At 48.4% G+C, this 16,020-nt stretch overlaps 2 protein-coding genes across 2 annotated transcripts in view; one reads left to right on the top strand and one right to left on the bottom strand.

Moving 5' to 3' along the window:
- Positions 1-3,530: 3,530 nt before the first annotated feature.
- SLC7A6OS (solute carrier family 7 member 6 opposite strand) lies at positions 3,531-12,295 on the bottom strand. The gene is made up of 6 exons (XM_049786497.1): positions 12,072-12,295; positions 11,641-11,913; positions 11,032-11,046; positions 6,142-6,345; positions 4,574-4,688; positions 3,531-3,851 (listed from the first exon to the last, which is right to left on the bottom strand). The coding sequence occupies exons 1-6, from the start codon at positions 12,267-12,269 to the stop codon at positions 3,751-3,753; spliced, it is 906 nt and encodes a 301-aa protein (XP_049642454.1). The 5' UTR covers positions 12,270-12,295; the 3' UTR covers positions 3,531-3,750.
- A 107-nt stretch (positions 12,296-12,402) lies between these two features.
- The window catches only part of PRMT7 (protein arginine methyltransferase 7), a 41,810-nt gene continuing 38,192 nt past the window's right edge, over positions 12,403-16,020 (top strand). Inside the window, exon 1 of the mRNA XM_049786374.1 lies at positions 12,403-12,430. The gene's annotated coding sequence lies outside the window, so the exon portion shown is untranslated. The remainder of the gene's footprint in view (positions 12,431-16,020) is intronic.

Genomic DNA, 16,020 nt, shown 5'->3' on the forward strand with positions numbered 1-16,020 from the left:
TTTGGTTTTGGAGCCACACCTGGCTGTATCCAGGGGTTACTCCAGGCTCTGCACTCAGGAATTACTCCTGGTGCTCAGGGCACCAGACCAGATACCAGGGATCAAACCTAGGTCAGCTGCATGCAAGGTAAATGTTCTATCACTCCGGCCCCAGTCACTTGGTTTCTGATACAAACTTCATATGAAGGCAGAAGCTTGCCTGGAATCCAGGTGAATCAACTCAGTTCTTTTAGCCAATGACTCCTCCCCAAATACCAAATAGCTTGTCCAGTTCATAAGGGCTTGAGTGAAGGGAGTCTTTGCAAACCCATTCAAGCCCTTCTTGGTGCTAGAAGTAGTCATTTTCTTTTTTTCTGCACTCACCTCTTCTATCCTTCACTCCAGGCTTTGTTTACATTTGGAATTGCCTTGGTGTGAATGTCTGGCTAGGATACTCCTTTCTGCCTGCCTCTCCTGTCCATGAGCTCTGCTGCAGTCTCAGGAAGAGCTTGGGACTAGGGATTTGCGTTTTCTCCCTATAGAGTAGGGATGACTGGGGAAAAAGCCGCTTCAGCTTTGACCTGACTCCTTGGCAGATGGCAAGATTGGAAACAAATAGGGTGTGTGGGTTCTGCTTTGGTATCTGCTCAGGGCAGCCTAAAGCAGAGCAGTAGTTTTGGATAGGTGATGTTCCCTTTTGTGCCGGGTGACTGTTCTGAATTGTGTAACTGATGCCTCTGCACAGTCACCCTGGCCTACCTTAAGACAGTTTAGAGGGAAGCACAATCATAGTTGCTTTTGATTTAGGGCATACATCTGTGAGACCATGGAAAGGACCTGTTGTCATAGTTTGGGGATTTTCATAGTTAATTCCTGACTACCCGGAGTCCTGTTCAAAAGACTGACTTGCCTAAACTCTGTAAACACAATTGTTGTCTGGGCCACACTGGCACCTATCCCAGGGATCATCTGCAGCAGGTTCGAGATCTCCACTGAAGTCAGTGACCAGCAATTCCCAGGAACTTGCTCGCCCACAGTGGCTCCTGGGAGAGCAAGGACCTTGTTTGCATCTCAAGTTATCCTCCTACTTGTTGACTGAGCCACACTGTCAACCTCATCACTAGATGCTGTCTTGCCTCTGCTGGATGACTTCCCAGTTCTCCTATAGAAGGGAAGTCATTAACACCCCACAGCTACTCAAGCTTGAGTAGTATCATGGTAAAATTAATTTCACTGGGATGATTTGTTGTTTTGTTCTCAATCCTCCTGTATTTAACCTTTTTGCAATGGAAGTTGTTGGTCTTTAATGTTGGCAAACCTGAGTATATAAATAGTACTGAGCACATAATGGTACTGAGTGATTTCTTATTTCTAAGTCTAATGTAAGCTGCTGCTTGTCACTTGCAACTCTGAATTGTACCTTTGTGGAGTTAGGATGAACTTTCGTTGGCTTAGTTTTCTTTCAGGCCCGAGAACAAATGTATATGGAATTTAATTACTCTGGGAGATATGGTTCTTGGGAGGTGCTTAATCATTCCATGTAGATAGGAACATAGTCTTAATTTTTTGTTTTTAACATAAAGTGAATTGGGTGTAGGTAGGATAGTAAAGTAGGTTTTCTGGGAGAGGGAAGGGGATTTTGGGTCACACCCGACAGCACTTGGGCTACTCCTGGCTCTGTGCAGGCTCAGGAATCACTCCTGACGGGCACAGGGACACCATCCGTCCTGGATCAGCTGCTTGCAAGGCAAACACTCTAGGACTGTGCTATCTCTCTGGCCCCTAGAAAAGTAGGTTTTTATGGAAAAATAATGTGGGGGAGTGGGACCCACTTTATCATGCTCAGAGGCATAGCTATTCCTATCTTTGTACTTGAGTGACCCCTGGTGGTACTCAAGGAACCATAAGTAGTGGTGATAGACATTACTGGAACTAAGGTTGGCGCAAAAAAGCACCTTAATCCTGCCTACATTCACTGCCCCGTTATGAAATCTTGAGATAGAAGACAAATATCTGCCTTTGTTATTAATCTTCCTTCCTACTTGAGTGATCTATACTACAAGCCAGAGGGTACATGTTTCAATTTATGATGTTGTTTCCCTATACCTACACTGTATGGTACATTTGCTACCAGCTACATGTAGCTGTTTAAGTTAAAACTAAAATTTAGGGCCCGGAGAGATAGCACAGCGGCGTTTGCCTTGCAAGCAGCCAATCCAGGACCTAAGGTGGTTGGTTCGAATCCCGGTGTCCCATATGGTCCCCTGTGCCTGCCAGGAGCTATTTCTGAGCAGACAGCCAGGAATAACCCCTGAGCACCGCCAGGTGTGGCCCAAAAAAGCAAAAAAAAAAAAAATCCAAAAAAACCCCAAAGTTTAGTACAATAATCCTTTAGTGGAAGCTGCGATCGTAAAGCATGTAGTGTGGCCTTTTGCGTTCTCTGGCCTGTGAGCAGAACGTTGATCTCTTTTTTTTTTTTTTCTTTTTTTGGGCACCACCCGTTTGACGCTCAGGGGTTACTCCTGGCTATGTGCTCAGAAATCGCCCCTGGCTTGGGGGGGCCATATGGGACGCCGGGGGATCGAACCGCGGTCCTTCCTTGGCTGGCGCTTGCAAGGCAGACACCTTACCTCCAGCGCCACCTACCCGGCCCAGAACGTTGATCTCTTATAGGAATATTGTCTCTCCTAATGAAACCTTGTGGTTAGCATTTATTTTCGTGTGGCACTGTCCAAAAAGCTCCTCCTGCAGCTTCCACAATTTGGGGCTCACAGGCCCTAAACCCCTCACCTCCCTCAAATAATCTAGTTACAAATAGATTTTTGTTAAATACTGTAGTTTATTTCTCAAAAGAAAGCAAAGTCCAAGATACTTTTTACCCTGCCTTCCCTTTTCTCTAGCAGGAGAAGGGTATAGAAAAACTGGAGACTTTATAAATAAACAGCTTTAATACCTATACTGGTGTTCAAAGTTACTTTGGGGAAGAACAGGTCACACCCAGCAGTGCTCAGAGGTTACTTCTGGCTCTGCACTCAGAAATCACTCCTGGCAGGGAGAAGGGAACCATATGGGATGCCAGGATTCGAACTACTGTCTCTCTTGGATCAGCTGCGTGCAAGGCAAACGCCCTAGTGCTGTGCTAGCTCTCTGGCCCTATCAAAGTTACTTTTATTTATTTATTTATTTATTTTTGGTTTTTGGATCACACCGGCACCACTTGGGTTACTCCTGGCTCTACGCTCAGAAATCACTCCTGGCAGGCTCAGGGGACCACAGGGATGCTGGGATTCGAACCACCGACCTTCTGCATGCAAGGCAAACACCTTACCTCCATGCTATCTCTCTGGCCCCCAAAGTTACTTTTTATTAAACAGTATCATTCATACATGTCCTGCTTCTTGGCATCACTGCAAAAGGCAGACAGCACTGTAACATCACCAGAACAAGGGAGGCACTACCTTGCAGAATCTGTTCAGACAGATTCTACTTTCTCAACTGTGGGCCATGATAAGGCAGAAGATAAGGAACCCACCAAAGCCCTTGACTTTTCCTTTATCAGAACTAAAAGGCTTTTCCTGGAGATAGGTGGAAAATCATATCTTAAAATGCACTCCCACAGAAGTCTCACTGTGGTGGAATGTACTGCTGGTTAGGCATTTTCCTTCGACAAGCTGATGAGGAAACCAGAGAAAGTTGCTCGGATGGCTGAAGTCACAGAGCTGTGCAGTCACAGTCCTCATGGCTACCACAAGGCCCAGAGTTAGAATCCAGCTAGTCATCATCAGAGTGATACATTTTCTGTCTATCCCCAAAATACAGAGATAAAGAGAATTCATCGTCACTAAAGCTGATGTTGTCAAAATCACATGAGTCTGGAATGAGAGAAAAGGTATAAGACTGAATTGTCTTTTATCTTTCAAACAGGTCTGGTTTTGTTTTCTATTATAAAATACTTAGTTGGTAATGGAGGCTGGAGCAATTATAGTATAGCAGGTTTGCCTTGCATGCAGCCGACCATACCTCTATATGGCCCCCACCCCCACCCCCACCCCCAAAGACTGAAAGTCCTTTATCTTTCAAACAGGTCTGGTTTTGTTTTCTATTATAAAATACTTAGTTGGTAATGGAGGCTGGAGCAATTATAGTATAGCAGGTTTGCCTTGCATGCAGCCGACCATACCTCTATATGGCAACCACCCCCACCCCCAGAGTACTGCCAGAATCTGAACCCAAGCCTGATGGACATCATCTCTCCTCAAATAGTCCCCCTGGCAACACTGGTCCAAGGGTCTCCTACTCCAGCAGCTCAAAGATGACCTGCTAGAGCTCAGTGGCAGGGAAGGAAGGCTGTTTTTGAGTTATATCTGACAGTGCTCAAGGGTTTACTCCTGTTTCTATGCTGAGATATCACTTCTGGCGGGACTTGGGAGACCATATGACGTGCTAGGATCAAACTTGGGCCATATGTGTGCAAGCAAGCACCTTACCCGCTGTACTACCTCACTAGGCCCAAAGGTTCCCTTTCCTTTGAAGGTGGACCTGCCCTGCATGTTCACACCATTCACAGATCCCACTAGATCTGTGACCACATCACCTCTGGAATCAGCTTCACTGTTGTCCTCATCTGGGTACTCATTGCGCCAGTTATTTTCACTGTTTTCATCATCCTCATCCTCATAAATGTCCTCTGAAGGTTCATCGTTATTCACCTATACACATCAATGCAAACATGAGTATAATCAACAGAAGCTCTAACATAATGCTATGGGGAAAGCTTTAGTGGCCAATTGGAAAGCTGTGATGGAAGAGCAGCCTAGGAGAACTGCTGCATGCGGTTGCAGCACTCAGGCTTCAAGAGTGAGACAGTAGGAATAATCGGAGTCTGGGGCCGGAGAGAGCACAGCGGTAGGGTGTTTGCCTTGCACACGGCTGACCCAGGAGGGACCTGGTTCAATTTCTGGCATCCCATAAGGTCTGAGTGCAGAGCCAGGAGGATCCCTGAGCTCTGCTGGGTGTGGCCCAGAAACCAATCAACCAATCAATCAATAAAGTTAAAAAAAAAAAGAATAATTGGAGTCCAGCTGAGGACCAGTCCTGTTGGGATGGCATAAACTCCAACAAAAAGGGGGGTCAGAGTGCTAGTACAGATGGGGCTATGCATTTGCTTTGCATGTGGCTGACCTGGGTTTGACATCCCAAATAGTCTCCAGAGTTCCACCAGGATTAATCCCTGCAGAGTTAGCAATAAACCTCAAGGACTGCTGGTGTAGCCCCAGCCCTCTACCAGAAGGGAATGCAGCAGGACTGGAGAGGAAGTTGCTTGAGTGATGCCAAAGGTCAAAAGCCAAATCACTCCTCTCACAGTACAATAATAAGCATCACATTTTTCATCAACCACTCTAGAATGTGTCCTAAGAAATTAGAAAAAAAACCAAAATTAGTTTTGGTGTTTCTTTGGTTGTGGTCTTTTTTTGGGGGGGGGGCACACCCGGCGGATGCTCAGGGGTTACTCCTGGCTGTTTGCTCAGAAACCGCTCCTGGCAGGCACGGGGGACCATATGGGACACCGGGATTTGAACCAACCACCTTGGGTCCTGGATCGGCTGCTTGCAAGGCAAACGCCGCTGTGCTATCTCTCCGGGCCCGGTTGTGGTCTTTTTTAGGACTTTAAAAATACTATTTTTTTTCTTTAGGAGGAGGGGCAATCCTATAATACTCCAGGTCTTCTTGATTAAGTGGGCCTGAAGGTTTACAATGTGCTCAGAGAATCATGTGGTGCCAGGGACTGAATTTAGGGACTTCACAGGCAAAGCATGAGCATCAGCTTTTTGACTTTTTGCTCTGGGCCCTAAAATGTAGTTTGTTTTGTTTGTTTGTTTTTGGGTCACATCCAGCCAGTGCTCAAGGGTTACTCCTGGCCCTAAGCTCAGAAATCGCTGCTGGCAGACTTGGGGGACCATACGGGATGCCGAGACTCGAACCACCGTGTTTCTGCTTGCAAGGCAAGCGCCTTACCTCATGCTATCTCTCCGGCCCCTAGAATGGAGTTTTGAGCAAATAACAAGAACTATGGTTAGTGTGGATAGGAATGGCAGACAGGAAAGCAAATCACCTGCAGAAAAAATCTGCAAGGACTGCCCTATGTCCTCACCGGCCTCTTACCAGCTCCCACTCCTCTCTGTAAGGCTGCACAGAGAGGACATTCTCAATCCACCCAGGAATGTTTTTTTCCAGGTAGTAAATGTCATACACATAGTCGTCTTTCTGCTCCTCCTGTGGCCCAACTCTGGGAACATCTTCTGATATTGTCAACTGCTCCCGGATCAGTTCTATGGAATTACAGAGGATCACATCTGGGTTGGAGGGCTGTAAGGAAAAATTGCAGATCTAAGTGAGAATTAAAACATGACTGTCCCAAGAAGGGAATTGTAAGTGTTATAAAGGAAGCTTCCCAAATAACTATATCTGATTGAATATTTGTTTTCTTTGTTTTTGGGCCACACCCAGTGACTCTCAGGGGTTACTCCTGGCTATGTGATCAGAAATAGCTCCTCGCTTGGAGGACCACATGGGACACGAGGGATCGAACCTCGGTCCATCCTAGGTCAGTCGTGTGCAAGGCAAACATCTTGCCGCTGTGCCAACGCTCTGATTCCTGGGGGTTTGTTTTTTGATACCATACCCCAAGTTGCTTAGGAGAAGTTCCTGGTGATGCTTGGGGGAACGATGCAGTTCTGGAGCGCCAAGGGTGGGTTGACAGGAGTGTGGGTGGGTAGAGTGTGTGTGTGTTTTAGATCACACCTGACTAAGGGATTACTCCTGGCCACATGGGATGCAGGGAATCAACCCAAGTCGGTCTTGGGGTGGCTGCATGTAAGGCAAATGTTCTATAGCTGTGCTATCTCTCTGGCTCCTACTCCCTGAGCTCTTTTTCTGGCCCAGATCCCAGATTCTAAGTTCTATGGCCTACTGCTCTCAAATGACTATAAAATAAAGACTTAAGAAATCTGTCAAGTTGGGGTCAGAGCAATAGTGCAGTAGTAGGGCATTTGCCTTTCCCATGGCTGATCCAGGACAAACCTCAGTTCAATCCTTGATATTCCACATGGTCCTCTAAGGCAGGAGCGATTTCTGAGCACATAGCCAGGAGTAACTTCTGAGTGTCACTGGGTGTGCCCCCCCCTCCAAAAAAGAGATCTATCAAGGACCGGAGAGATAGCAGTAGGGTGTGCGGGGTGGACTCTGGGATGGACCAGAGTTCGTTTCCTGGCATCCCATATGGTCCCGAGACTGCCAGGAGCAATTTCTGAGCTCAGAGCCAGGGATAACCCCTGAGCGCTGCCAGTATGGCCTAACAACCCCAAATAAGTAAATAAATAAAAGATCTATCAAAATTAATGTGTAGTTCTTCTGAGATAAGAACTAGCATGTTATGCTAGCCTGCTGCTCTGATGGCTGACAGGGCAGTATGGGTCAGATCCAGGACCCATGAGGTCTAGCAGAACTCATTGCTCTTGCTTTCAGTCTGAGTCTTTGCTAGAACGTTTTTAATACAGAGATATGCAGACCAAAGCAGCTTTTCTGTCTGGCTGATCCCAAGTGGGCATGATCTAAGGGCATAATCATCTAAGGATAATTCCTGAAGTCTGGTAACTAGCATCATCCATTATTACTGACCACTTAATTAAAAGCATGGAGGTAGGGTGTTTGCCTTACATGCAGAAGGATGGTGGTTCAAATCCTGACATCCCCTATGGTCCTCCGAGCCTGTCAGGAGCAATTTCTGAGTGTAGAGCCAGGAGTAACCCCTGAGCACTGCTGAGTATGACCCAAGAACCAAAAACCAACCAAACAATTAGGAATAGGGGCCAGAGAAATAGCACATCAGTAAGACATTTGCCTTGCTTGCGGCTGGACCTGGGTTCTATTCCCAGCATCCCATCTGGTACCCCGAGGCTTCCAGGAGTGACTTCTGAGTACATAGTCATAAGTAACCCCTGAGCACTGCCAGGTATGGTCCATAAATAAACCAAAAAATAAATTAGGAATAGAATCCCTTATAATTCCTTCCCATCCCAGAATTTTTAGGTCACACCAAGTGATATTCAGAAGGTAGAAGTTTCATTCCTGGCTCTGCAGTCAGGAATTATTCCTGACAGTGCTTGGAAGCCCATATGGAATGTTAGGGATCAAACTGACAAAGCAAAGCACCCTACCTGTTATATTATCTTCCTATCCCCAAATTATTTATTTTGGAGGTTCTCACTCTAATAAGGATTATTCTTTTCTTGTGCTTGTCCCATCCGGCATCCGGTATGGTTTCCTGAGTATTGCCAGAAGTAATTACTAAGTGCAGTTGGGAATAGCCCCAGAGCAAAGCTGGGTATACATACTCCCAAGTCATTATTCTGTAGTTATTTTGATTCTTGGGCCACACCTGATGATGCTCAGGGGTTACTCCTGACTGGGCTCAGAAATTGCTCCTGGCTTGGGGGAACGATATGGGATGCCTGGGATCAAACTACAGTCGGTCCTAGGTTAGAGTGTGCAAGGCAGACGCCTTACCTCCAGGCTATCTCTCTGGCTCCACCCCCCATTTTGTTTTTAATCCCTTCCCCTGGTGGTTGCTAATTCTGCAATGATGAGCAGTGACACCACAGCCAGGCAAAAATCACATGCTACCAGGGGCCAGAGAGCACAGTGGCAAGGCGTTTGTCTTGCATGCAGCCTATCCAGGACCGATGGAGGTTCGAATCCTGGCATCCCATATGGTCCCCTGTGTGACCCAAAAACAAACAAAAAGATCACATACCCTACCAGGTATGGTCCCAGAAGAGCCTGAGCTATTATAATTTCCAATATATAAAGCCATGCTGTTCTCCCTAGACCTTCATGGTTTTTTTGTTTTGTTTTGGTTTTGTGTCACATCCCGTGATACTCAGGAATCATTCCTGGCCAGCTTGGGGGACCAGATGGGATGCCAGGGATCGAACCCAGGTCAACCACATGCTACCTGCTATACTATCAACTCCAGTAGTCTCATCAATTTGAAGCACTATAGTCATTTGCCATTTTAATTATGATCTTGCCAGCAGCCTGATGCTTACTGCACATAAAACCACAAGTTTTGGGGCCAAATTGATACATAGTGGGTAGGGTATTTTTGCCTTGCATTCAGTCAATCCAAGTTAGATTGATGGCATCCCAAATGGTCCCTTGAGCCTGCCAGGAGTAACTTCTAAACGCCAATAGGTGTGACCCAAAAATCAACCAAACAAAAAAACTCAGGTTGTCAGGTTGCGCGCACACACTTTTAGTTAGGCTTGGGGAAATCACATGGTCAAATGTAAGTTCAGACCCTGATATGTCTCAGCCCTTGAAACTATACAATTCTCTGAATTTGTTTTTCTAAACTGATTTAATAGAAACGTTTTTTTAAAATTTCCCTTGCAATGACCAGCTGTTCCTCATGCTTGGTTATGAGCATTAGAAAATGCATTTCTGGGGCCGGAGATATAGCATGGAGGTAAGGCGTTTGCCTTTCATGCAGGAGGTCATTGGTTCAAATCCTGGTGCCCCATATGGTCCCCCTGTGCCTGCCAGGAGCAATTTCTGAGCCTGGAGCCAGAAATAACCCCTGAGCGCTGCCGGGTGTGACCCAAAAACCACAAAAAAAATAAAAAAAAATAAAAAAATGCATTTGTGAAACTGGAGAAATAGCATGGAGGTAAGGCGTTTGCCTTGCATACATAAGGACGGTGGTTCAAATCCTGGCATCCCATATGGTCCCCTGAGCCTGCCAGGAGTGATTTCTGAGTGTAGAGCCAGAGTTACTCCCTGAGCACCACTGGTGTGACCAAAAACCAAAAAAAAGAAAATGCATTTTTTTTTTTTTTGGTTTTTGGGTCACACCCGGCGGTGTCCAGGGGTTACTCCTGGCTGCTCAGAAATAGCTCCCGGCAGGCACGGGGGACCATATGGGACACCGGGATTCGAACCAACCACCTTTGGTCCTGGATTGGCTGCTTGCAAGGCAAACACCGCTGTGCTATCTCTCCGGGCCTGAAAATGCATTTTTGTACTGCGATCTTAAAAGGGACACGACCTGGGTGGATTCAAGCTTCAATACATGCTGGGGATCAAACCCATGCTTGCACTGAACTTTCCCTGGATTCCATGCACATTATTATTATTATTATTATTTTTTTTTTTTTTGGTTTTTGGGCCACATCCGGTAACGCTCAGGGGTTACTCTTGGCTATATGCTCAGAAGTTGCTCCTGGCTTGGGGGACCATATGGGACACCGGGGGATTGAACCGCGGTCCGTCCAAGGCTAGAGCAGGCAAGGCAGGCACCTTACCTTTAGCACCACTGCCCGGCCCCGCACATTATTTTTATGGTGTTCCTAGTTTGCATTATGTTTCTGGGAAAACCTATTATGTTCTCCATCAATTTATCTACTATTTCTCCTATATTGCTATTTAATGACTTGATTCCACTCAACATTTACTTTTACATTTTCTTAACTTTTGAATTTGTCTTAATTTAGCTTTGATGAAAGATGTATCTATGGATATCATGCCTAAATTACTACTCATGCGGAACTAGTATTGGGGGCTGGATAAGATGGATAAGATGCTTGTCTTGCAAACTGCTGACCCGGGTTTGATCTCAAGCACCACATGGTCCCCTGAACATAGATCCAGAAATAAGCCTTCAGCATGGCAGGTGTGGCCAAGAAAACAAACTAAACTAGTATTGAATATTTTTTTTGGGGGGGGGGGAGGGGTCTCACCCGGCAGCGCTCAGGGGTTACTCCTGGCAGGCTAGGGGGACCATATGGGATGCCGGGATTTGAACCACTGTCCTTCTGCATGCAAGGCAAATGCCCTACCTCCATGCTATCTCTCCGGCCCCTGAGTATTTTTTGCTTGATCAGCATGTGTCCTCATCCATTTCTCCCCTTTACTTTGGCGCCATCTGGTGGTGCTTAGAGACTACTCTTTTTGGTGCCCCAGATCTAACACAGGGCTCTAGCAAGTAAGCATCACTTTATCACTCCCACCCTTCAGTTCCTGAGGCCCCTTCTATGGATACCATCTCCTATTTCCTTGATTTTACTGCATGTAATCATTGTGACGTAAGGGAGAAATCTTAGTACGTGTAATCCGTGGAAATCAAACTAAGAACAGTAGTCTAGGTCTACATTTGCCTCAATCCCCCAGGATCAACTTTCAGGCTCAGTGAGATGCATTTTCTTACCTTGCTCACAACCTGCCAGGCATATCTCATCCCATCACTTATGGTCCAGTAGGCAACCATCCCCACACCCTACCATTCCCTCCCTTCCTAAGAGCCGTGACCCACACATTACCGCCGACAACATACGGCTTACTGCTTTTCTGTTGCTTTCCTTTCGGCACCCAACTTTTTCTCCCTGTCCCTGTCACGAGGCCCTGGGTGCCAGGCCCCCATTGGGAGCGCTCAACCAGACACTGAAGTCACGAACATAACCAAATTCCGCGAAAAAGCCAGCCCGTCTCCAAGGTACTGACCCTGCCGGGCACCGCGGTGGCGGCGCCTCCTTCCTCTGCCAAGTCTCCTTCCTTGACATCTGCCTCCCGTGCGTCTCCTTCCTTTGCCAAATCTCCTTCCTTGACATCAGTTTCCTTTGCGTCTCCTTCCTCGTGGATCAGGTCAAACAGCTGGAAGCCGGGGTCCTCCGTAGTAGCGGCGTCTGGCTCTCCCCGGCCCTCCTGGGGCGGCTCCAGGCGACCCGAGCACGACCCCAGGGAACGGTGGCTGGAGACCACCCGGTAGCGCCCCTCCAGCCTCATCTTCTGAGCCGACGCGCGGAGACCGCGGCGGATGCGCTGCTCGCTGCTCCGCGCTGGGCGCAAGGCGGCCCGGACGAGCGGCTGGAAAGGCTCCTCCTGCGGGCAGGAAGGGAAGGAAGAGCGGAGAGTCAGTCGACCATCAGGCGGAACTCGCGACGGGGTGGGGGGGTCGGGGCCCGTCTGACACACGCACCCCAGCTCCAACGATCACCCTTGCCGCGGCCTGTCAACATCCGTTAGTTAATTTCCTCTACCTGGGAGCGCACGGTGGCCACCAACTGGAAGACATTCTTCTCCACCGCATCCTCTAGCTGCCTAAGCGGGAGGTCCTTCTGGGTCTCAGAGGGTTCCTCCCCGCCTCGAAGGCGCTTATAAGCGAGCACCAAGGCTTCGGCGGGCTCGGCGCTCCGCTTTCGCTTCACGCGCAGCACGGCGGTGCAACCGCTCTCCATCGCGTCGGCGCCGACTCTGAGCGAGTCCCCGGGAGTGACCCGGGTTTTCACTTCCGCTTCCGGGGCAGGCGCGCCGACACGCCCCCTTGACCCCGGAAGTCCCGCCCCCCGCACGCTGTCGGTGGTGGCGGAAGTCAGCGGAGCGGGTCCTGCTGCGGCAGGTGAGGCTGGCGACAGGGTGGCACGGTGCCCGGGAACTCAGCATCCCGTCCTCGGTCCCTCGAGCTCTGGCAGAGGGGCTTCCTCGGGGGGGACGGCGGGCTCGGAAGCCGGGCGGGAAAGGGGGAGAGCGGATTGAGTCCCCGCCAATCCCGGCTCAGGTGCGGCGTGCTGGCTTTTGGGGGCCCTTTTGGGGGTCTGGATCCTGGGGGGACCCGACGCCTCCCTGCAGTGGCGACAGGTCGTGGAACTCGATTCCCGGAGCTGCGGGAATCCCCGCCGTCCTCTCTCTCCCTGTCTTCCAGCGACCCATTCATTCACACGCTGGAAGGGGCGGCCCTCTAGCAAGTGTGCTTACCCCAAGGCTTCTCAAGTAGGGGCTCAAGGCTCTGTCAAGGGGAGCGCGTTTGACCTCGGCAAACACTGTCATGAGAAGCTCAGCCCCGTGTTTATGTGTCTATGTCTCTGGAGCTGTTGGAGAGTTGCTGTTGGAAGTCCTGCTGCCAACCCCGCTTGCATTGCAAAGCTCTGCCTTGCAGAACGTGCTCATTGCAGCCATTCATCCAGACATCGTCTCTGATTAAAAGATCAGCTCAGACTATTTTATATATATTTTGCTTTGCAGGTTAAAGTTTTTTTTTTTTAATAAAGGTATTTTTTTTAAGCCAGTCAAATTGAGCAGTGGGGGGGGTTTATATACCAACTTTTGTTAATAAGTTCTGATAAACCACTGCCATTGGACCAGCCATAAAGATACTATTTACAGTCGTGCGCGGGGGGAGGGGCTTGAAAAATGTTTTCTTCTTTCTAGGGGGGCATGACAGAACATAATTGAGAAGCACTGGCTTAGACTAAGCCCTGCCCTGGGACCCTAAAAACCCTGGAACGGCCCCTCGTACGTTCGCAATGAAACCCAAATAGCTTTCTGCAGCCGACGTGGCCCCCCACTCCCCTCCCTGTCGTTTCTTCACTCACGCGGGCAGTCGTTGTCAGAGTTGCTTTTGCGCCTCTTGTTTACTTTTGGGAAAAAGTTGAGTAGGATTTCTGAAATTATCCTCTTTTAATGGGCCACACCGGGCGGCGTTCAGGGGTTACTCCTGGCTCTGTGCTTAGAAATCGCTCCTGGCAGGCTCTGGGGAACCCACATGGGATGCTGGGGATCAAACCTGGGTTCATCTGGGTCGGCTGCATGCAAGGCAAATGTTCTACTGCTGTGCTAATTTCTCTAACCCTGAAATTATCCTCTTAACTCGGGTTTTTATGGGGGAGGCACACCCAGCAGAGCTACGGGCTACTTACATGAGGCTCTACACTGGGGTGCAGTTTTTGGAGGACCATGCAGTGCCTAGGTTGAGTCTGGGGCTCCTGCATGCAAAGTGGCTCAGCATTGGCTTTTTCCCAGTTTTTTTGTTTGTTTTGTTTTTGGGTCACACCAGTGACGCTCAGGGTTTACCCCTGGCTATGTGCTCAGAAATCGCTCCTGGCTTGGGGGGCCATATAGAACGTGGGGGATCGAACCACCGATCTTTGCATGCAAGGCAAATGCCCTACAACTTGCGCCTCTGCTCCAGCCCCATAGTTTTTTTTTTTTTTTCAAAAAAAAAAATATATTTTTGCTTGTGGGCCAAACTCAGCTAGCTCTTGGCTCTGCTCAGAGGACATTCCTGGTAGGCTCTGGGAATCTTATGGGATGCCCAGGATCAAACCCCAGACAAACGCCCTAAACGCTGTACTATTTCTTCAGATCCTACCTTTTTATTCTCTTTAGCACTCTCCATATTTATTCACTAAGCCCTCTATAAGCAGGGTGGGTGTTCCAGGGACTGAAATGTGAAAAATCACGCAATGGGAGGGATCCACAGCGAGAGATTAGGTGGCTGGCTATGGGTGGATATGGCTGGAGAGGGGGCCAGTCCATGAGGTCATGAGGAAACGGGGGGGGGGGGGGGGGACACGACGACACTGTCAAAAGGTTGCAAAACATTGGTGCAGTGTCCTCACCTTTCATATATTTCCTACATCCTTATATTTTTTGAACATCATGTCAAATCCAGGTCTCATGCATGTAAGGTGTAAAGCCATTCACTTTACCCCCTCAGTCCCTACACATCTTTTATACTTTTCCTAAGCACCTTATCTATATTCTCTCTGGTCCCTTAAATCTAAAATATATTTCTTCCTCGGGGGTGGTGGTGGTGGTGGTGGGTTCCTCTTTATTCTCTCTGGTTCCTTAAATCTAAAATATATTTCTTCCTCGGGGGTGGTGGTGGGGGTGGTGGTGGTGGTGGTGGTGGTGGGTTCCTCTTTATTCTCTCTGGTTCCTTAAATCTAAAATATATTTCTTCCTCGGGGGTGGTGGTGGGGGTGGGGTGGGGGTGGTGGTGGGTTCCTCTTTATTCTCTCTGGTTCCTTAAATCTAAAATATATTTCTTCCTCGGGGGTGGGGGTGGTGGTGGTGGTGGTGGTGGGTTCCTCTTTATTCTCTCTGGTCCCTTAAATCTAAAATATATTTCTTCCTCGGGGGTGGGGGTGGGGGTGTTGGGGGTGGTGGTGGTGGTGGTGGTGTATTTCTTCCTCGGTATTTTCTCTGGTCCCTTAAATCCCTTAAATCTAAAATATATTTCTTCCTCAGGGGTGGGGTGGGGTGGGGGTGGGTAGGGGTGGGTGGGTGGTGGTCGTGGTGATGGTGATGGTGGTGGTGGAGGTGGAGGTGGTGGTGGAGGTGGAGGATTTCTTCCTCCGTATTCTCTCTGGTCCCTTAAATCTAAAATATATTTCTTCCTCGGGTGTTGTGTGTGTGTGTGTGTGTGTGTGTATTCCTCTAAAATATATTTCTTTTGGGTGGTGGTGGTGGTGGTGGTGGTGGTGGTGGTGGTGTGTGTGTGTGTTCCTTGGGTGGTTGTGTGTGTGTTCCAGAAAAGATTATTTGCTGTCCTCTGTTGATGTTTTTCTACTCTGGTGACAAAAAAAAATCACCCAATAAGTGACCAATAAAAGGTCTCAGGAGAGGCACATGTTTTGCCTTGGTCTGATGTGCCTGCGCATGTTTCCCACATCTCACCTCTTGAGATGTGGACTTTCCTATTTGAACTCTGAGAGGTGTACTGGGGCTACTTCCACCATTGGAGAAGCCCACCCTCTTGAACATGTTACTGTCTCTTATCCTCTCCCTCCCCTTCCTCAAAATCTCCAATAAAATCTGTTTTGCTTTAAAAAAATAGTATTGGGGCTGGCGAGGTGGCGCTAGAGGTAAGGTGTCTGCCTTGCAAGCGCTAGCCAAGGATCAGGACCGTGGTTCGATCCCCCGGCGTCCCATATGGTCCCTCCAAGCCAGGGGCAATTTCTGAGCCTTAGCCAGGAGTAACCCCTGAGCATTAAATGTGTGTGGCCCGAAAAACCAAAAAAAAAAAAAAAAAAAAAAGTCTTAGGAGGGCTGGGGTGGGGGCTGGGAGTAGCTCAAGGAACTGGAGCTCATGCCTTTGTTTTTGGACCACATCCAGCAGCACTCTGGTTACTCCTGACTGCGCTGAGAAATTACTGGTGGAATCAGGAACCGTATATGCCAGGGATAGAACCAGGAGTTATTGGTGTA

The sequence above is a fragment of the Suncus etruscus genome, chromosome 14, assembly GCF_024139225.1.
Source record: "Suncus etruscus isolate mSunEtr1 chromosome 14, mSunEtr1.pri.cur, whole genome shotgun sequence".
Taxonomy (NCBI): Eukaryota; Metazoa; Chordata; class Mammalia; order Eulipotyphla; family Soricidae; genus Suncus; species Suncus etruscus.

Coding starts and splice junctions, on each gene's coding strand:
- SLC7A6OS (XM_049786497.1), bottom strand. CDS start 12,269: ATGGAGAGCGGTTGCACCGCCGTGCTGCGCGTGAAGCGAAAGCGGAGC. Junction 4,689..6,141: donor ACAGAGAGGAGTGGGAGCTG/GTAAGAGGCCGG, acceptor TGATGTGTATAG/GTGAATAACGATGAACCTTC. Junction 3,852..4,573: donor CAGTGAAGCTGATTCCAGAG/GTGATGTGGTCA, acceptor CTCTCATTCCAG/ACTCATGTGATTTTGACAAC.